Source organism: Cornus florida, unplaced genomic scaffold, assembly GCF_030987335.1.
Source record: "Cornus florida cultivar Cherokee Brave unplaced genomic scaffold, ASM3098733v1 CherokeeBrave_3.0.0_Hap2_Chr02, whole genome shotgun sequence".
Lineage (NCBI taxonomy): Eukaryota > Viridiplantae > Streptophyta > Magnoliopsida > Cornales > Cornaceae > Cornus > Cornus florida.
Window position 1 is genome coordinate 6,545,612 of NW_026775572.1, and position 19,999 is coordinate 6,565,610.

At 37.0% G+C, this 19,999-nt stretch overlaps 3 protein-coding genes and 1 non-coding gene across 4 annotated transcripts; all 4 read right to left on the minus strand.

Annotated features, from left to right (window-relative positions):
• Positions 1-2,925: 2,925 nt before the first annotated feature.
• LOC132293331 (pentatricopeptide repeat-containing protein At5g12100, mitochondrial-like) lies at positions 2,926-9,960 on the minus strand. Its single transcript, XM_059790773.1, has 2 exons — positions 7,419-9,960; positions 2,926-5,440 (listed from the first exon to the last, which is right to left on the minus strand). Exon 1 carries the CDS (start codon positions 9,877-9,879, stop codon positions 7,438-7,440), a length of 2,442 nt encoding a protein of 813 aa, XP_059646756.1. The 5' UTR covers positions 9,880-9,960; the 3' UTR covers positions 2,926-5,440; positions 7,419-7,437.
• A 1,000-nt stretch (positions 9,961-10,960) lies between these two features.
• TRNAA-AGC (transfer RNA alanine (anticodon AGC)) lies at positions 10,961-11,033 on the minus strand. Its single transcript has one exon. It is a non-coding gene; the product is annotated as a tRNA-Ala (tRNA).
• A 3-nt stretch (positions 11,034-11,036) lies between these two features.
• On the minus strand, positions 11,037-11,906 carry LOC132285170 (uncharacterized). The gene has a single exon (XM_059787339.1). The coding sequence runs from the start codon at positions 11,871-11,873 to the stop codon at positions 11,289-11,291; it is 585 nt and encodes a 194-aa protein (XP_059643322.1). The 5' UTR covers positions 11,874-11,906; the 3' UTR covers positions 11,037-11,288.
• Positions 11,907-15,027: 3,121 nt separating this feature from the next.
• On the minus strand, positions 15,028-19,519 carry LOC132285179 (AT-hook motif nuclear-localized protein 1-like). The gene is made up of 5 exons (XM_059787348.1): positions 18,718-19,519; positions 18,265-18,332; positions 17,975-18,106; positions 16,068-16,229; positions 15,028-15,598 (listed from the first exon to the last, which is right to left on the minus strand). Exons 1-5 carry the CDS (start codon positions 19,076-19,078, stop codon positions 15,257-15,259), a joined length of 1,065 nt encoding a protein of 354 aa, XP_059643331.1. The 5' UTR covers positions 19,079-19,519; the 3' UTR covers positions 15,028-15,256.
• Positions 19,520-19,999: the final 480 nt, after the last annotated feature.

Here is a 19,999-nt window from a genome sequence, read left to right on the forward strand (position 1 = left end):
TCAAAAGATAAAAGAGTCCCAACATCGTGTACATTGATGGCAACGCACAGAGAGGCACACACACACACGAGAGACCATTCCAATGAGAGCAGGGCCAATAATTGAGTTGACATTCTCAACAGCCTACAGGAAGAGTGAAACAAGATCAGCACAGGATATATGTACACCGTACGGCGAGTTAAAAGTCTGAACAGCAAAGTACTGACCTTTGCAACACCTTTTCCAAGGTAATCTGACCCTCCATCTCTTAATTCAAGAGCTTCATACACTCCTGACAAAAGAAAAACAAAAAATTGCATACAATAAACATGTTTCTGCAGGATAAATTCCAAAAAAACAGTCATACTTGAGCATATCATTAAAACAGCAAATCCATGAAGCGCTCAATGAAAATACTGCAAGATTTTTCAAATCAAGAATTGTCGGCACATCAATTGTAAAGGATGACATCTACCTTCTATTATTTTTCTTGATAGTTTGAAAATATGAATTTCTAATAGGCGAAGTTCCTAAAAACAATTTACTTGAAGTGGAGATTGTGAGCATATCTTCAATGCAAACTTAACTATAAATTCACTGCACTAGCAGGTTCAATCCCATCCATAAACTTTCAAAACCAAAAAAAAAAAAAAATCATTAAAATTGCTAAAAGGCATTCTCACCATCAGATAAACAATCATAATTCTGTTTCATAATATTTACACAGGTAAGTTTACGCATCTGTTTCAGCAGATGACAGTATCTGCAATGGTTATTATCACCATGCTACTACCATTCTCTGTAATTCCTTACTGCGAAGATAAATCGAAGCAAATGAAATAACAACTGAAAAATCATTGTGTGTGTGGACAGCTTTGAATTGCAAAACTTATAATCCATTTCATTGTGTCATGCCACCATTATTTCAATATCTAGTTGAGAAAATAAATCGAGACATATGAACTAATAACTGACAAAATTAAAATATGTATGAGTGTTTATGGCTCTGAATTGCAAAAGTAATAATCGTACCAGTGGATGCACCACTTGGAACAGCAGCTCTCACACAGTTTCCATCTGATGTGTACACATCCACCTCCACATATGACACACATCCTATTGATAAAACATATAAAAGAAATTATATTTATACAAACATGTATATTTGTGTATATATATATTTCTAAAACCTCTGCAAATATTTTTGGTGAATCCTCTGGTATACTTTGTGAACAAACTAATCACATCTTCTCTCCCTCTCCAAAATAAAAAGAAAGAACGAACTATTTGAAAAAAAAATTGTCCTCATGAGTAGAAACCACTTTCTAAAGAGAAAATCAGAATATAGCAGTCGTTTTCATACAATAACTTCTATATAGATACATGTGCCCCTCACCCATTGCAGATCAGAGGTGGAAACAGTTCCACCAGAATTTTGACAACAGCTGTCCTTTACATAAAAATAGTACATGCTTCAAACCTGGATTCCACACAATTTAGTACAGTGTAATTGTCTCCAATGATCAAACTCATTCTGCTATTTGAATCATATCGAAGTTTGTCAACACATACAAATATATATATATATATTCCTTGGCAAGAAACTCACACACACATTTACCCATATGAGGACTTGAACCCTCACAACCACTTTGGGAGTTAGAGCAGACACCGACTTTGGTGGTCAACATATACAAAATATTGAAATACTAAAAAGCTGACTCTTTATCTTCAAATTTTTTACTTCATTTCAACAAGATGATACAAGTAACAGTTGTTATTGAGACCACATGCCAGAAATAGCAAATGATCTAGGGTCCTTCAAGGAAAATCACCCTTCCAAATGATGTTTTCTGACAAAAATCCTTTTTCCGTTCCTCCAAAGGTGTTTGGGTGTGTCTGTTTTGTTCATAATCTAAGCCCGGAACAAGACAAACTTGATCCTTGTGCTCACAAATGTATTTTCTTAGGTTATTCTCGCACTCAAAAGGGATATAAATGTTACAGTCCAACTGTTCGTAAATATTTTGTGTGTGCTGATGTAACTTTCTTTGAGAATGTTCCTTATTATTCTCAGGAAGGCAGTCGCTTGGAGGACTCTATTCTTCAAGAGTCTGTTATTCCAACTCCAATTTTTGATTCTGACATCCCACCAGCTCTTCGTGTCTATGCTCGTCGCCGGAAAAGAGTAGTTAATCATGTTCCAACGACTGAAGTAGTAAACCCAGCCTTGCCACTTCCATCAGCCGCTTCAACGCTTGGAGATTCTTCCATCTCTCTGGACTCTGATCTTGATCAACCTATTGCTGTTCGGAAAGGTAAACGATCTTGTACCAATCACCCTATCTCTAAAATCGTATCGTATAATAAATTGTCCTCCTCCTTTCAAGGTTTTTCTTTGTCATTATCCTCTATTGCTCTTCTGAAGTCCTACAGGGAGGCACTTTCTCATCCAGGGTGGAGGAAAGCTATGGAAGAAAAAATAAACACTTTAAAATTGAATCATACTTGGGACCTTGTTTCTAAGCCTGCTGATACTCAGGTTGTTGGTTGTCGTTGGGTTTTTACCGTTAAACAGAAGCCTGATGGTACTGTTGACCGTCTCAAAGCTCAACTTGTTGCTAAAGGCTACACTCAGACTTATGGCTTTGATTATACTGAGACGTTCTCTCTTGGGGCCAAACTGAATTCAGTTCGTGTGATAATCTCTCTTGCACCTAATCTAGACTGGCCACGTCATCAACTTGATGTTAAAAATGCCTTTCTGCACGGTGACCTTAATGAGACAGTCTATATGACTCAACCACCTGGGTTTGAGTATAAGGGGGAGCGTGCGTGTCATCTCAAAAAGTCTATCTATGGCCTCAAATAGTCCTCTCGTGAATGGTTTGATAAGTTTAGTAAAGCAGTGGTAGCTTATGGTATGACTAGAAGCCAAGTTGACCATTCTTTTTTTTTTTTTTTTTAAGAAAACGACGTAGTATTGTGATTCTTGTGGTGTATGTAGATGATATTGTTATCACTGGCAGTGACAAAGGTGGGATACAAGTTCTAATCCATCACTTGAGTTCTGGCTTCCTTACTAAGGATTTGGGCAAACTTCGGTATTTTCTAAGAATTGAGGTGGCTCGGTCGAAGCAAGGCATTAGTCTTTCTCAGTGGAAGTATACTCTTGAACTATTACACGATACTGGATATCTTGGTTCGAAACCTATAACTACACCCATGGAGACTAATGTAAAACTTAAAGTGGATGATGGTGACCCACTCGATGATCCAGAGATTATCAGAGACTTGTAGGTAAACTTATTTACCTCACAATCACTCGTCCAGACATCTTCTATACAGTCAGTGTTGTGAGCTAGTTCATGACCAGTCCTCGGGTACCTCACATAGAGGCAGTTGTACGTATCTTGAAGCATCTCAAGGGTGCTCCGGGACGTGGTCTGCTTTATCGATCTTCCGGACATCTTCTGATTGAGGGATATACAAATGTAGATTGGGCCGATTCTCCTTCTGATCGACAGTCCACCACGTGTTACTGCACCTTCATAGGAGGAAATCTAGTCACTATGAGGAGTAAGAAACAGTCAGTTGTGGCTCGTTCCAGTGCTGAAGCAGAGTATCATGCCATGGCACACACTGCCTATAATCTTACTTGGTTGAAAACTCTTTTACAGGAACTTGGGATTTCAGTCCAGTACCCAATTCCTCTCCATTGTGATAATCAGGCAGCTATACATATTACTAGCAATCCAGTCTACCATGAGAGGACTAAACACATTGAAGTAGATTGCCATTTCATTCGATCTAAAGTTAACTCGAATGAGATTGTTACACCTTTTGTTCCTTCTGGTAGACAGCTGGCTGACATCTTCACTAAGACGCTTCCTAAGAACTCTATTGATTCCATATGTGACAAGTTGGGAGTTATTGACATTTACTCTCTAGCTTGAGGGGGAGTGTTGTACAGTATTGTATGAGTTGTCACACGTGTACAGTTAGTATTGTATGAGTTGTCACACGTGTATAGTTAGTATTGTATGAGTTGTCACCTACCCTTCATTACCATATATAGAATTACCATGTATAGGGTTTTCTAGTTCTCCACTCACCTACTCCCGTAGCTTTTCTTATATAAACACCATTGTATTATTGTATTACTTACTCAATAACATATAAGTTTTTATATATTTTCTTTCTCTTTCTCTCTTTCAACATATATAATATCTATTCCTTGGCAAGAAATTCACACACCCATTTACCCCCATGGGGACTTTAACCCTCACAATCACTTTGGAAGGTAGAGGAGATCAGGGACGGATCTACTGTGGGCTCAGTGGAAGCATCCACCCCCACTGAATTTTTTGTTTTTGTTTTGGTATTATATACCTATAAAATTTAAAATCGCCCCCACTAAAATTATAGAAAAACCCCACTATATAAGTTTGCCCCTTCTCATATAATTTTCTAGGTCCGTCACTAGAGGAAATACTGCTAGGCTACAGACTTTGGTGGTCAACACAAACAAATATTGAAATACAAAAAGCTGACTCTTTATCTTCAAAATTTTTACTTCATTTCAACAGGTGATACAAGTAACAGTTGTTACTGAGACCACATGCCAGAAATAGGAAGGGAAGAATCAAGAATGTCAAAATATTGAAGCATTGTAGATCATTTCTTAATTCTTGCTGGTGTGGGAAACAGGATTGTTGACTTAAGTTCTAGTAACACGAGCACATAAATGTTCTTCATCATTTTTGCGGGTGTAATTGGATCTCCCCAAGTCCTTGATTAAGGTCAGAATTTTTAAGCTTAAATCAATGATGCAGGAAGTTTCTTTAGTAAATGAAGTATGCTTCATACTTGTTTTGTGGCAACTTTGATGAGGAAAATTAATTAGTGATGAGATGATCATGGCCTAATCAGCACATATCCCTTTTTCTTACTTCAGATCCCTATAAATTCCCATTCAGATTATACAATTTCAGAACCCAACTAGTTCTTGAAGCAGGGATTTAAGAACATGCAAAAAAGAGCAAGATCAAAATACCTATAAAATTGGGAGAGCATCTGATAATAGGACTATCCTTGACACGCACACAAAAACACTAATAGTTTAGGACTATAATTTAGCATGCTATGAACCATCTAAGCAACCTGGAAAGAAACATTCTTCCCATCAAATGGAAAAACCAGAAAGGGAACAATTGTACATATATTCAAAAAATAAAACTCTCATTGATGTTAAAGATCTAGTCCATGTGCACAAAAGACAGATTGCTAGTTTTAAAGGAAAAGAGATAGTACGGGACTCAAATCTTGCCTCATATGTCAAGATACCACCAGAAGAACCAGGCTAACGAATAGTAACATTAGAAACAGCTCCATTGGCAGAAAGGACACAAATTCCTCTAGTACCCTTTTGAGAAAATGAAAGGATCTTTGCTGCAACATCCTGCAAGTCACCGCATGGAATTTCACTAAGATACCATAAATTTATCTGAGATTGTATTGTACAAAGATACATCCCATTTTCAATTAGTTATAAGAACTATGAAGCAAATCAAAGTAATAGCTCAATAAGTGAAAGGAAAAAAGATTGTCATAATGTATCAATTACCTCCCCTGTATTCACAGTTACCACATATGGAGTGAAGTCACCTCCACCCATGTGGGCAAACATCTCACCTTTACAGATCAAACAATGAATATTAAGGTAAATCCAAAACAAAACAAAAAACCTTTTTTCTTTAAAAATTGTGACAATGAATCATTAAAAAGAAAAAAAAAACAATACATTGTCTTAATCACTCATACAATCATGTGAGAGGTGGAAAAACATTTACATTGACACTTAATAAAAATCGCCAAATTCATGATTCCTCTGTTCATTTAAGCACAATAAACAATAAACTCAATCCACTTTGGACAAAATGAAACCCTAATGTTCTTTTTCTTCTGAAATCAAACCCCTAATTAGTTCAAACTCCCACAACCACCATAAAAAATAAAGAACCCAATTTCACTATAAGATATAACTAGGTATTTGTTAAGCCAAGTGCAACTGTGTGTGTATAATGTATACATAATACATATATGTGACTGTGTGTATATATGTGTGTATCTAAATATAACAATGAATTAATGTCTAGAAAAAAAGACTTGTATTTCTTGAACTCACCTAAAGAAGCAAGTATCTACCAGTTACCAGAACCAGGTGGGCAACCCCCACCTCTTTTGGAGGAAAAATCAGAAGAAGGGGACAGACTAAATCCTGGTGGTGGTGATTCATATGACAGTCTTAAGTTACCATCTGAATCATACTTTCTTGGCAGAGAGGCCTTTAGATTGATACGACTGAAGAGATCAGAGAGGCATTTACCCAATATATTATGTGCAGGGAGCAAAAGCAGGAAGAATATGCAGACTATTACACAGCCAGCCAGGGAAGCAATTCCAAGGCAGTGAAGAGATTATGGGATTAATTCTATAGCGAAGGTGATCAACCAGAAGCATTTACGAATAAAGAAAACCAGGATTTTCAACGAATAAATGAGATGAAAATCTGGTTATAACTGGAAACCATGTAGAAGATTAAAAATAGATCGTACAGACAAAAAGTTTTTAAGGCAAGGTCGGTAATACTTCCTTTCTCCTTCTCTATCATAGTCAAAAAAACACAACAACAATGTGATATTAGAGGTGATTGAAGGGTGACAAAAGGCAAACGAGGAAGCATTGAAGCATGACATTGGAAGCTCAAAGTCGATGAATAATTCTAACAGCATAGCCGAAGATCTAGTGGGCAGAAAATAAAATTTTCAAGACCAGAAGCTTTAGATATTGATACCTAACATTTCAGGATTTGTACCTAAATTGAATTATGAGCCTTTCCACAACAGTCCCACATCATAAACAGTTCCCATATAATAAGCAAAGGAGCCAGTAACACACCCTTCACATCGGAACAAGCAGATTTCACATCTCAGAGTCGGAGACTTTTATGCTGTCCTGTATTTGTCAGAACTCACTCAGAATTCATCTGGTATGTCCAATTTGAACCATCTACCTCTTTTCCTCAATTCCCTCCCTTGTCGCACAACAACAAAAGCAGAACACACACTCACACATACAGGACACAAGAAAAGACAACAAATTATGAACACAAATTCTTCTTCTTCTTTTTTTTTTTTTGATAATTAATTATAGAAACACCTACAGAATAATAGAATCCAATGAGCTTGGTATTTAACTTGTTACACAAAATGTGAATTTGAATAAATAAGAACAGGAGGTAATAACACCCTTTCCCTCCTTCCAACATTTGCAAACAAAATATAAGTTAGTTCAAGAATATACAAATCCTAATTATAGTACACGTTTTCCAATTATTACATATGTTTTTCTTTGGAATTACAAGTTGAGAGCTGTACCATACAAGCCATTTCTTCACTACATTTTGGCAACAGCAGAAAGATCCTCATTTGTGCTCCAATCCTCCATTCCCTTAATGCTCATTTCTGAGCAGATTATTTGGGCCTCTTGCAATCTCCCTTCCTCTCTAAGGCTGGAGGAAAGCTCATTACAAATACTGACATTTGGAAGAAAACCATTCTCAAGCATTTCTCCATACCAATCATACGCCCCAGTTAAATCCTTAAGCTGGCAATGTCCCTTAATCAGTATGCTATAAGTATCCGCTTTAGGGACCAATCCTTTAGCCTTCATATCATCGACGAGACCTTTCACTTCCTCCAATTTCCCCTCTTTAAAGCGTGCCATAATCAAACTATTGTAGGTCATCTTGTCAGGATGAATTCTCTGATCTAGCATCTCATGGTACAAGGCAATTGCTTTTTGAACATCTCCATGCTCTGTGTAACAACGAATGAGTTCATTATATACAAGTCGATCAGGAGCCAAATTCATCTGCGACATATCTTGAACCATTTTCTCCACCAGTGCCAGTTCTCCTTTGCTACATACACTAAATAGAGGATGAAAAGTATTCAAGGTGGGTTTAATGCCAGACTTTTTCATATTGTCATATAACTCTAAGCATTTTGCTTTGTTCCCTGTACTGGAATACCCTGAGATTAGGGAATTGTATGTGATCATATCAGCCTTTAAACCTCTACCTGTAATCTGGAGGGTCAATTCTTCAGCTTCCACCACTCTACCCTTTTTGCAGAGCCCATTTATGAGTGCATTGTATGTTACCACTGTGGGAACTACATCATTATTCAACATCTCATCTAAAAACCTGAAAGCATCTTTCAACTTCGCCCCTGTGCAATGACCATCAATAAGCATATTATATATTTGCACATTCGGCATAACCCCTCTATCTACCATATCGCGGAGGATTAGTTCAGCTTCAAGAAGCCTACCATCTTTGCATAAACAATTTATAAGCGAGCCATAGCTTACAACATTGGGCTTCAATCCATTACTTTCCATTTCTTCAAGAATCTGGAAACACCTCTCGAACTGACGGCTCCGTCCATATCCATCAATTAAGGTGTTATACGTCTGTGCATTTGGGGGAGCTCCTTTCTCTGCCATCTTCTTTAACCATTCCTCAGCTTCAGCCATTTTACCCAATTCACAGAACTTGTTGATCAGTGTATTAAATGTAATGTAGTTAGGCTTCAATCCATGAATTTCCATTTGCTCAATGGTTGAAAGGGCTTTTCCCATATCATCAGCATGGCAATACCCATTCACAATTGTATTATATATCACCTCTGTTGGAGCAAAACCACCTTCTATCAAAAATTTCAAAACCTCCTGAGCCCTATCCATCTTTCCTTCCTTGCACAATCCATTCAACAAAATACTACAAGTGTAGCCATTTATCCGAATCCCTTTCTTCACTGCTTCCTCATATAAAGCCAACGAAGCATCAGCATTACCACACCTCGAATGCCCATCAAAAAGTATACTATAAGTGAACCCATCAGGAACTAACTCATAAGCTTCCATCTCCTCCAACACCCTCCTCGCCTCCTCCATCCTCCTCGCCCGACAAAGCCCACTTAGCAAGGAATTAAACGTAACAAGATTCGGCTCCACATTTTCCGACTTCATCCGTTCCCGAACGTTAAACGCCTCCTCCAAATTCCCAACCTTGCAGTACCCATCAATAAGTGTATTATACGTAACACGATTCACAACCACCCTTTTGTCAATCATTTCATCAAACAGCTTCTGTGCATCCTGTATTCTCTTCTCCTTACAAAACCCACCAATCAAAACATTATATATAAACCCATTGGGGCTCATACCACGCTTTTTCATAGAATTCATCACATCCACAGCCCTTTTCAAGTCACCCAACTTCACCGCAGACTGCACAGCCTTACCATAAGTAAATTTATCGACCCGAATGCCCGAATCGACTGCTTCAGAGAATAAATCAAGGGTCTTACTATACTGACCTGAAGAGATCAAAGATTCAAGTAAGATATTAAACGACAACAAAGAAGGAAAGGTCCCATCTTTCTTGACTAACATGTACAGCTCTACGGATTCATTGACTAGCTTTGATTCAGCACAGACGGATAAGAGGATGTTTGAGAAGGTGTGTCTGAAGGAAGGCGAAGAGAGAGAGAAGAGAGAGAAAAGGTCAGAGGGAGACGAGAATGGAGACTTAGAGATGATCAGAGACTTCATCAGCCTTTTGGCGGTCTCGTTGCTACCCCGTTGGAGGAGGATTCGAAGATTTCGAACTTGTTCATGGCGGTCTTTGTCTTGAGGGCTGGTGAGTTTGTCGGCGTCAGGTTCGACGTGGTCGAGGTTGGATGGTACAGAGTTGGAACAGAAGCATTTGCAGAACGGTAGATAGGGGGTATTCGTGGGGAACTTCTGAAGAAGGCGGAGACGTCTCGCCATTTCCGTTCTTCGACGGAAGTTTGATTTTGATTTTAAAGCCTAGTTGTGAATACGTGGTTTGGCCCAGTGTGGTTATTTTCGGACTCGATAGAGAAATATGTGGTTTGGCCCATCTTTTGGTATGTGTTGTGTTTGGAACGTTATTTTATGCTACTTCATAATGATACTGTTAATGAGTAATTATAAAGAATCATTTAATAATAATGTGAGTTCCATGCCTTGAAAAAATAATAATAATGCGAGGATAACAGATTATTGTTGCTTTTATATAATTTTATTTATTTAAAAATTAAATTGAGATATAAAAAGAATTATTACAAAATTAATTTATGGGACAACGAGACTAACCTAATCCCAACCTCTTTTGGTTTTAGGAATGCTTTTTACCGCCACTCCCCATACTCAATAATTTCTATATTTTTTTATGTTAAAAAAAAAATTCATAATTATGAAACGACGTTATTGCTCAAGAGAGATTGTAAAAACGATTGACAAAATTATTGACTTTAAAATACTTTAAAACCGTGATTATATTCGGTTGCATTAAATTAAAGTCTCGTAATTGATGAAAATTTAGGTTCAAAGTTATTGGAAATTAAACTAAATTTTTTTCCAATGTCATGCGAACGAATATAACCACATTTTTAAGCTTTTCAAGCGAAGTTGTTACCTTTGTTTTCGGGGGTAAAAAAAAAAAAAAATACAAATGTAAGTAATTGGTTTTGACAATTGAAATAGGCTTACAAAATAATAATAATAATAATAATAATAATAATAAAATAAAGAAAAATGTAGTTAATTGGTTTTGACAATTGATCATTCCAATTGATATAGTCACAAAGACGACTGTTGTCCTGCTCAAGCTGGTAGGCTTGGTAATTTTGAAGCGTCATTTACAAAGGAGGATACTTGAATCATCTCCCCCATTGAAATATAATCCCACACTACTTATCAAATTGTGCGCCAATCCAAGAAAACTTTTTTTTTTTTTTTTTTTGGGAAGGTTCTTTTTTGTTAAAAAAGTATACATTGTCTTTTTAATCCAAGAAAACTTTACGAAAAAGAAAAGCCTGAATGGGTGTGGAGATGCGGGGTATCGATCCCCGTACCTCTCGCATGCTAAGCGAGCGCTCTACCATCTGAGCTACATCCCCATCGTTGCAAATTGATCTGGTTAATATAATATAGAATTCAATTAGTAACCAAGAAAACATAAACAAAAGCTGATACAAAAAGGAAAAGAAGCAAGAAGATAACATACGATGCAACACTGATCAATACTTGACAATAGTAATATTGTTTAAATAAGTACTGAGTTATTAGTACATATAGTTATGAAGTCTCACACTGCTCTCCAAAACAAGGAGAGACTCCACAAATTAAGCTCTTACATACTCCATATATCTCAATTAACCTTCGATCAAGTGGGGATGAACCTCAATCCTAGCAACCCCTTCTTTGACCTCAGCAGCCTTAGGCACCTCAACCTCCCCAACCACCAACTCAGTCACCTCACCATCCAACCTCTCCTCCTCCTCCACATAATTCGGATCCTTCTCGTCCACCGCCGCTGGCACTGCCTCCATCTCGTTCTCCGCCGGGCCCTCCCACGTGTACTTCCCGCCGTGGCCAAACTTGGGCGGCCCATGGGCCAGCGGAAGCCCATCAGCGGGGTGGCGCTCCATTCGATGCACGCCTTTGTCCACCAGCTTCTTCTCTGTGTACTTCAGCTTGTCGATGTTTTGCTTGCTCACTTTCGCTTTCTCTACGGGTTTTCTTCCTTCCTCGTCTCTGCTCACCGCTCGGAACGTCAGCGTTTCCTTCTTCTCATCAACGGGCTTCATTTTCTTCTTCTCGTCTACGGGTTTCATTTTCTTCTCTGCTTCTCGAGCTTCAGCTGAACTGGGATTTCTTGCTGTATATATATGTAGCTCTCTATAATATATCTGACCTGTCTGTGTTAGCAATGGAGATGAGAGAATATATAGATGCATGTATGTATATGTACGTGTAGAGAGAGAGTGGGGTTTAGATGTTTAGAAAGTGCTGGAAGGTTTCTTTCTAGGCGAGGTAGTGCTAGAAGGTTCAGCTAGCTGTCGGTATGGTTATATTCATCATACGTGTACATATCTGGTAACTTTGCATCTATTCTGGACTACAGTAATTTCTCGTTGACGAGAGGCTAAAATATAGTATATTTCCTGCTGTTGAGAGCCACGTGCGCGTGAGTTTTGCTCAGGTGGGCCCACTTGCTGAGGCCCATCATCTCTAACCGTCAAAACTTCATTGGTTCTGGTGTCGGCCGTATTACAAAAAGATTCGATTTTATTATTTATTAATAATAATAAAAATTGAATGAATTATACCAAAACGCCTATGCTTGAGTTTGTGTTTGTTTTTTACTATTTTTTTTTTTAAAATTAAAAAATAAGTAAATTTTGAATTCATGTGTCGAACTCATAAACAAATACGAAAAGGTTGCGAAAAAACATGAGATAAATCCGTCAATCCAACTTCCACAAGCCCTGGATTTCATGATAAACAGGAGATCGATAAATATTTGCGTGGGAGATGGCCGTTTAAATGCTTGGATAATCAAGTGTACGTCCATAGATGTTTGGGTTACAAATTGCTCCATATTTGTGGAATATTATTATACGTACTATGTACTTCATATACTGGCTAAGATTGTTAAACAACTTGTGGTAAATTGGCACTCACTACATTGATTTAATGTTAGTTGGTCTGTTTGGTGCAAAAAAATAATAATAATAATAAAATAAAAAATAAACAATGTTCAAAGTTCTTTTATTCCCGAGTGCTGGCATTTTCATAATTGGCTTATAGTATGCATAGAGTACTGGCATTGAACTTCTAATAATTGACTTACAGTATTATCCTGATTTAAGTCTCACAAAGTTTTTAAATAGATGTTGTTTTTTACTTTGCATACGTTCTTGTTCCTATTTCATTATGTGTGTTTTAAATTTTGTCACTTTTACATTATTACTTTCGCTTTATGTGATTTTAAATCATTCAAATTCATATGATAGTGACAATAATTTTATAAATAATAATATGAAAAGGAATCATATTATCCTAAGTAAGATCTTAAGATCTCATTACATAAGGTGTAGGGCCCATTTGGGAAGTGTTGTGTAATGTAGTGTAATACTCTAGCCTAGAACAGAACAAGTATTTTGTGATGTAGTGTTTTGAAATGAGAACAAAACATGTTTGGGATGAAAATTTAGAGTGAAAATTTTGGAATAGAAATTATTATTATTTTTTTTTATGATTAAAATAAATTAATTACAGAGCTTGATTAGTTTGCAAAACAAGAATTACAGAGCTTGATTAGTTGATTTAGAAAGAAAAAAATTAAAACAAAACCCATACACACAGAATTGCAGTTGCAGAGAGAGAGACTAGGGCAATTGGGAGGCTGAAATGATTTGTCCTAAAAATGGATTTGCAAAGTTGAGAACGAGAATAGAGATGGAGGCGTTTGGGAGGCTGAAATGATTTGCCCTAAAAAAAATTAAAACAAAACCCATACAAGTTTGCAGTTGCAGAGAGAGAGAATAAAGATGGAGGCGTCTGGGAGGCTGAAATGATTTGCCCTAAAAAAAATTAAAACAAAACCCATACACACAATCTAAAACAAAACCCATACACACAATCAAAACCCATACAAACAAGAATTACAAAGTTTGCGAACGGCGAACCAGAACTAGAATAGCGGGCGAAGGAAACTGAAAGATGTGGGTTTTGATTTTTTGAACAATCTGAAATGATATGGCGATATGGGTTTTTAACTTCACATATCTGAAGATTTTGTAGATTTTGAACTTCTGATCCTTGTAGATTTTGTAGTTTGCAATTGCATAGGGAGGGGGGGGGGGGACGGGAATACAAATGGAGGTGGGTTTTGAACTTCTGATCCTTGTAGATTTTGTGTTTGCAGTTGGAGAGAGAGAGAAAGGGAGCAAGTTCCGGAGTTGAGAACAAGAATAGAAAGGAGGCGATTGGTAGGCTGAAATGATTTGCCCTAAAAAAAAATTATTATTATCTCCGCTACAGTAAAAAAAAATGGGCCTGGAACAACATAAAACACCAAATTGTTGTTCCAACTTTTGAGCCAAATATTGGATTTGTTCTGAAAGTGTTTCACCACTGTTAAGAACACAACAAGGCGAGCCAAACAACATGTGTTCTGAAAATGGATACTGTAACACTATAGTGAACAACACAGAACATGGTAGAACAAACACCAACCAGGGCCATCTTACATTTGTGGAGCAAATGAAGATTAAAAATAGTATAAAAATATGTGATTAAAGAACAGAAACATTGATTTTATCTGAGTTAAAAGGCGTCAAAAAAAGGAATGTGTAGGCTAGAGCCTTTAGGAAGACACTGTAAAAAGAAATAAAATATAAAATATCAAAATAGGCCAACCATCCTAAGTTGCCTACGTATCTCAAACACAAGAAACATGTCAAATGTAATTTGTTCAATGCATTAGACTGAGTTTAAACCAAAAAAAAAAAAAAAAACAAGTATGGTTAAGAATTTAAAAAACCAACCAAATACAAAAAGAAACAAAATTATTCAACTTTATCAACATTCTTGCCTTGGTCCCATTCAAATGAGGGACCACGTGAATTCTTCCCCTTGTTTTTTAAAATTTTCACGATCATCATGAAATGAGAAAAGGTTCCAATTCCGGTTATATATGTACAAAATGAAAAATGTGCACCTTCTTCACCTACATTTTGTCTAGTGAAGTATGCATGTACATGAACCATACTTAAATATAACACCCTCAAGGTGCTTCAGGACCATCTTGCCCAGATGCATGCCTCGACATGGGTGGTCCTTTATTCTGAAGGACCACCCTAATACGGTGAACTTCGCAAACTTAGTTCATAAAAGTTAGTCACCAACACTTCAAGCATGACATGAACCTTAAGAGAAAGAAACTTCTCTCTTAAAACACATCCGATTGATAACTGACCTCGGATCTGACAAAAGATGTTACCCTTAGAAATGACAATCGTTTTGTTGTCAGTATGTAAAAGTAATTAACTAAAGTTAAATAAGAAAGAGATAATGAAAAGGGAATTTGACACATGAATCCTCATTAAACAATCTCAGCCAGAAATTGTGCAAAAGTATTTCCTAATACATTGTTACAACATCAATGGAAGTTAAATTAGACTCTTCAACTATTATGTCAGTCTTTTTAAGTCTCTAAAGGAGACCTAAAATTAATTCTTCAAATTACAAGCATTACATATAGACGAAATTTGAAAGGATAATTAGAAATGGACCAAAAGGGGGGTGGGGGTGGAACAAAAACAACAATATACCTTCAATGCTCAACAGGCACACACATATTGATATCAGGAGTTGGTCTCTGATCCGATATGGGCTCTGAGCCATCCCAGTCAGAGCTATCAGAAGACGGTACATTTAGGTTCTGCCTATCCCTTATGTTGTTATCTGTTTGTCCAGGGCTTTGTATGGGTAATTGAAATATTGGAGCTATTGGAGTCAGAGAGATATTGCCTCCGGTTGCTGCTTGTAAGATTGGTGATCTAACTGCTGTTCCCAATTTTACAGCACCTGGGACAACGGAAGCCAATCCAGGATCATGTTGGTGCTTTCTTTTATGTGCCTTGTAACCATTTGGCATGAAGCTTCCCACCACCATCTGGAAAATTAACCAGAAACACATAATTTTGTAGTGCATGAAGTTTTGATGGGATTAAATTTAGCTGGATGAGTGTTTTGCTTTTGAAACCAGACTTATTTTATTGAGGAAAGCTACCATCAATTGCGTACGATCATCATAAACAACATTCCGCACATGCATCTTATAAAGCACACATTTATTCCCGCAGCTAATGCGTGGTCTAATTGACATGGACTCATGGGAGAAAGAACGTGAAGCAGACTAATGGGGAGTTGGCAAGAATTTTTGAAACATTTTAATCAAGAGGGAGAAAAGAATCAAGATAGAGAGACAACCCCAAAGTACTAGAGCCTTTTTAGTCAGTTTACAATAATGTGTTCCCTGGTGATACAGAAGTGGCATTGACAGACTTCTATTTGGAGAAGTCAGAAATTCCTGATTCCCCATAGTCCCAAGAAGAAAAAGACGGAAGAAAAGAAGTTCTTACTTGAATTGGACTAGCAGCAATTAAAAAACCAGCAATGCCACCACCAATCACACGACCATCAGGGCCAGCTAATGAGACACTTAATCCACCAGTCCTACTTCTCACATCGCCATTTTCGGAAATTGCAAATGACCCAGTTAAAGATAATATCTCAAAGCGTCCCTGCATGAAATAAAAATTTTAAAAAATAAATAATGATGGCTATAAGGAAACTATCACACAATAATATAACAATTAACGAGTAAATGATAAAATGCGCAATAAGTTGGATTGGAATTTAAGAGACTTTAAAATCTGGGAGTCGTGGGACAAAGGAAGATCAATGACCCAAGACAAAGTTTAGGATTTATTCCATTGATGATCATATAGGTTTTATTATTATTATTTTGTCCTTGGCGAGAAACTCACGCACCTATATGCTCCTATGGGGACCTTATTTTTTTTTTGGGTAAGTGCTCCTATGGGGACTTCAACCCTCAACATCCACTTTTAGAGGCAGAGGAGATACCATTAGGCTACAATGCCCTTGGTCCAAAAATATTTAGTTTCCATGATATAAATTCTATTAGAATTATGTAGCTTTTCCAACACGCTTATGTCTCAAGACATTTATAGACACTCTATTTGTTCTGTTGAAATCACTTTTTAAAGAGAAAATCATAATATAGGTTTTCATACAATAACACCTATATAGATACATATGCCTCTCACACATTGCAGATCAGAGGTGGAAACAGCTCCACCCAAATTTTGACAACAGCTGTCCTTTACATAAAAATAGTACATGTTTCAAACCTGGATTCCACACAATGTAGGACAGTGTAGTTGTTTCCAATGATCAAATTCATTCTCCCATTTGAGTCATATTGAAGTTTTTCAACACATACAAATATATATATATTTTATATATATATTCCTTGGCAAGAAACTCACACAAACATTAACCCTTTGAAAACTTGAACCCTCACAACCACTTTGGGAGGTAGAGTAGATACCGCTAGGCTACAGACTTTGGTGCTCTAACACATACAAATATTGAAATGCTAAAAGCTGACCCTTTATCTTCAAATTTTTTACTTCATTTCAACAAGGTGATGGAAGTAACAGTTGTTACTGAGACGACACGACAGAAATAGACAGCGCAAAGAGTGTCAAAATATTGAAGCATTGTAGATCATTTCTTAATTCTTGCTAGTGTGGGAAACGGGATTGTTGAATTGAGCTTTAGTAACACGAGCACAGAAATACGTTCTTCATCATTTTTTATTTTTTATTTTTGATAAGCAATGTTCTTCAAATTGATTCAGTTCAAAACTGTTAGGCTTAAACCATTGAAACAGGAAGTTTTCTTTAGTGAATGAAGTATCCCTCATGTTCGTTTGGTGGCAACTTTGATAAGGAAAATTAATTAGCAATAAGATGATCATGGCCTAATAAGCACATACCCCTTTTGTTACAGCAGCTCCCAATAAATTCCCATTCAGATTATACAATTCTCACAACCTAACTATTTCTTGTAGCAGGGATTTAAGAACATACCAAAAAGACCAAGCTCAAAATGCCTATAAAATTATCTCTCAAAAAAAAAAAAAGCCTATAAAATTGGGGAGAGCATCTGATAACAAGACTATCCTTGAAACTACAACCAGTGTACACACATATATATATGTGTGTGTGTGTATATATATATATATAGTTTAAGACTATAATTTAGAATGCTATGAATTATTTAAGCAACCTAGAAAGAAACATTCTTCCCATCAAATGGAAAAACCAGAAAGGGGATAATTGTACACCAATTACAAAAATAAAAATCCCATTGATGTTAAAGATGTAGTCCACATGCATAAAGAAGGATTGGAAGCAATTTTAACGGAAAGAAAAATAGAACCAGACAGAAATCGTGCCTCGTAAGTCAAGATACCACCAGAAGAACCCGGTTGACGAATAGTAACATTAGAAACAGCTCCATTGGCCGAAAGGACACAAATTCCTCTAGGACCCTTTTGAGAAATTGAAAGGATCTTTGCTGTAACATCCTGCAAGTCACGGGATGAAATTTCTAAAAGATACCATAATAAATTTATTTGAGATTGAATAGTACAAAGACATATCCCCTTTTAATAAGTTACTTCAACTATGAGGCAAATCAAAGTAATAGATCAATAAGGAAAATGAAAAAAAGATTATCAATTACCTCCCCTGTATTCACAGCAACCACATGTGGCGTGAAGTCACCTCCAGCCGTGTGCGCAAACATCTCACCTTTACAGATTAAACAATGAATATTAAGGTAAATCTAAAAATAAAAAATAAAAAGCACTACATTGCATCATGTGAGATGTGGAAAAACATTTACAATCCCACTTAATAAAATCACCAATTTCATGATTCCGCTGTTCATTGATCACAATTAACTCAAACCACTTTGGACAAATGAAACCCTAATTTTCATTCTCTTATGAAATCAAATACCCTAATTATTTCAAACTCCCACAACCGCCATAAAAACCAAAGAACCCAATTTCACTATAAGATAACTGGGTATTTGCTAAGGTAGGTGCATAATGTATAAATATCCATATATGTGTAGCTATGTATAGCAATGAGTTAATCTCCAGAAACAAAGACTTGAATATCTTGAACTCACCTAAAGAAGCAAGTATCTGCCAGTTACCAGAACCAGGTGGGCGACCACAACCTCTTTTGGAGGAAAAATCAGAAGAAGGGGACAGAGAAAATCCTGGTGGTGGTGATGATACATATGACAGTCTCAAGTTACCATCTGAATCATACTTTCTTGGCCTCCCTCTCTTCTTTTTCCCCAACAGATCAACACTGTTTCCACCACCAACACCAACACCTTCTATTGGGGCTCCTAGATTTCTCTCCATGCTCATGTTCATCACCGGTGGCACACCACCACTCGCCGCCACCGGTGGTGACTCAGTCTCTGATGTACCTAGTGATGACCCAGATACAGTACTCTCCTTCTGTTCCATTCCGAGCATTCCTCTTCAAAAATGGGTAGTTGTAGAGAGAGAGATGGGAGAGAAGTTTGAACAGGGGTTTGGTCTGCAAAAGGCGCCAGAAATTGGAAGGTCTCTTGGTTTTAACTTTTAGTAGTTTGGTGAGACTATTGTGGAGTTTGTAAATTGAATTCCCTCCATTGATGGGGCATGGATTCGAAGAAAAAGACTGCAAAAAAAACGAAGCTGATGTTGTCTTGTCTGTCTGGGACCTGTCTCGACCGTGGTGAGACTTACAAGTATGACCAGTGTTTTTCTTCCACAATTACCCTTTCAACTTTTTTTTTTCCTTTGATTTAGGATAATGGTTTTTTTTTTTTTTTTTTTGGGATAATTTCACTGACACTCCAGTAGTTTGGCCAAATATCAGTTTAAAACATCTTTTGAAAATAACTATCACTCACATTACAAACGTTTGCTCCGTTTTTTACTCACACCCCAAAAGTTAGTTGACAGGTGTGTCAGACTACTTTTTACATGTAAAAAGACATTATTACCCTTTGACTTTGGGTTGACCTGTTTAATTATTTTTTTATGATTGAAATGACATATTTACCCTTATAATGTTAGACTTTTATACCCCTCACATGTTTTACTCTTCTCTAACCTTGATGGTCTACGAAAGCATATTCCTGTGTTTTGCATAGGAAGAAAACCACTCGTGCTTGTGCTTGTGCTTGTCGACCTAAGCTCATTCCGATCAGACCTAAGCTCGTGCTTGTCGCCGGTGAGAGAGCTTGATGTTGGTTGACAATGAAGCAAGAACTGGGTTGCTGCAACTCTGCAACTTCCGGTGAATAAAACATAGGACTTTGAGGAACCAATCCTCTGATGGGTGTTGGGTTAGGATTAGGTGGTGAAGTGCTCGCCGGAGTTGATTTAAATGAAATAGTGTACATAGAA

Excerpts from the sequence above, each read along its gene's own strand:
- LOC132285170 (XM_059787339.1), bottom strand. The coding sequence starts at position 11,873 with ATGCATCTATATATTCTCTCATCTCCATTGCTAACACAGACAGGTCAG.
- LOC132293331 (XM_059790773.1), bottom strand. The coding sequence starts at position 9,879 with ATGGCGAGACGTCTCCGCCTTCTTCAGAAGTTCCCCACGAATACCCCC.
- LOC132285179 (XM_059787348.1), bottom strand. The coding sequence starts at position 19,078 with ATGCTCGGAATGGAACAGAAGGAGAGTACTGTATCTGGGTCATCACTA. Across the intron at positions 18,107-18,264 it reads TTGCTGTGAATACAGGGGAG|GATGTTACAGCAAAGATCCT; the intron begins GTAATTGATAAT and ends CGTGACTTGCAG. Across the intron at positions 15,599-16,067 it reads TTGCTGCTAGTCCAATTCAA|ATGGTGGTGGGAAGCTTCAT; the intron begins GTAAGAACTTCT and ends TTAATTTTCCAG.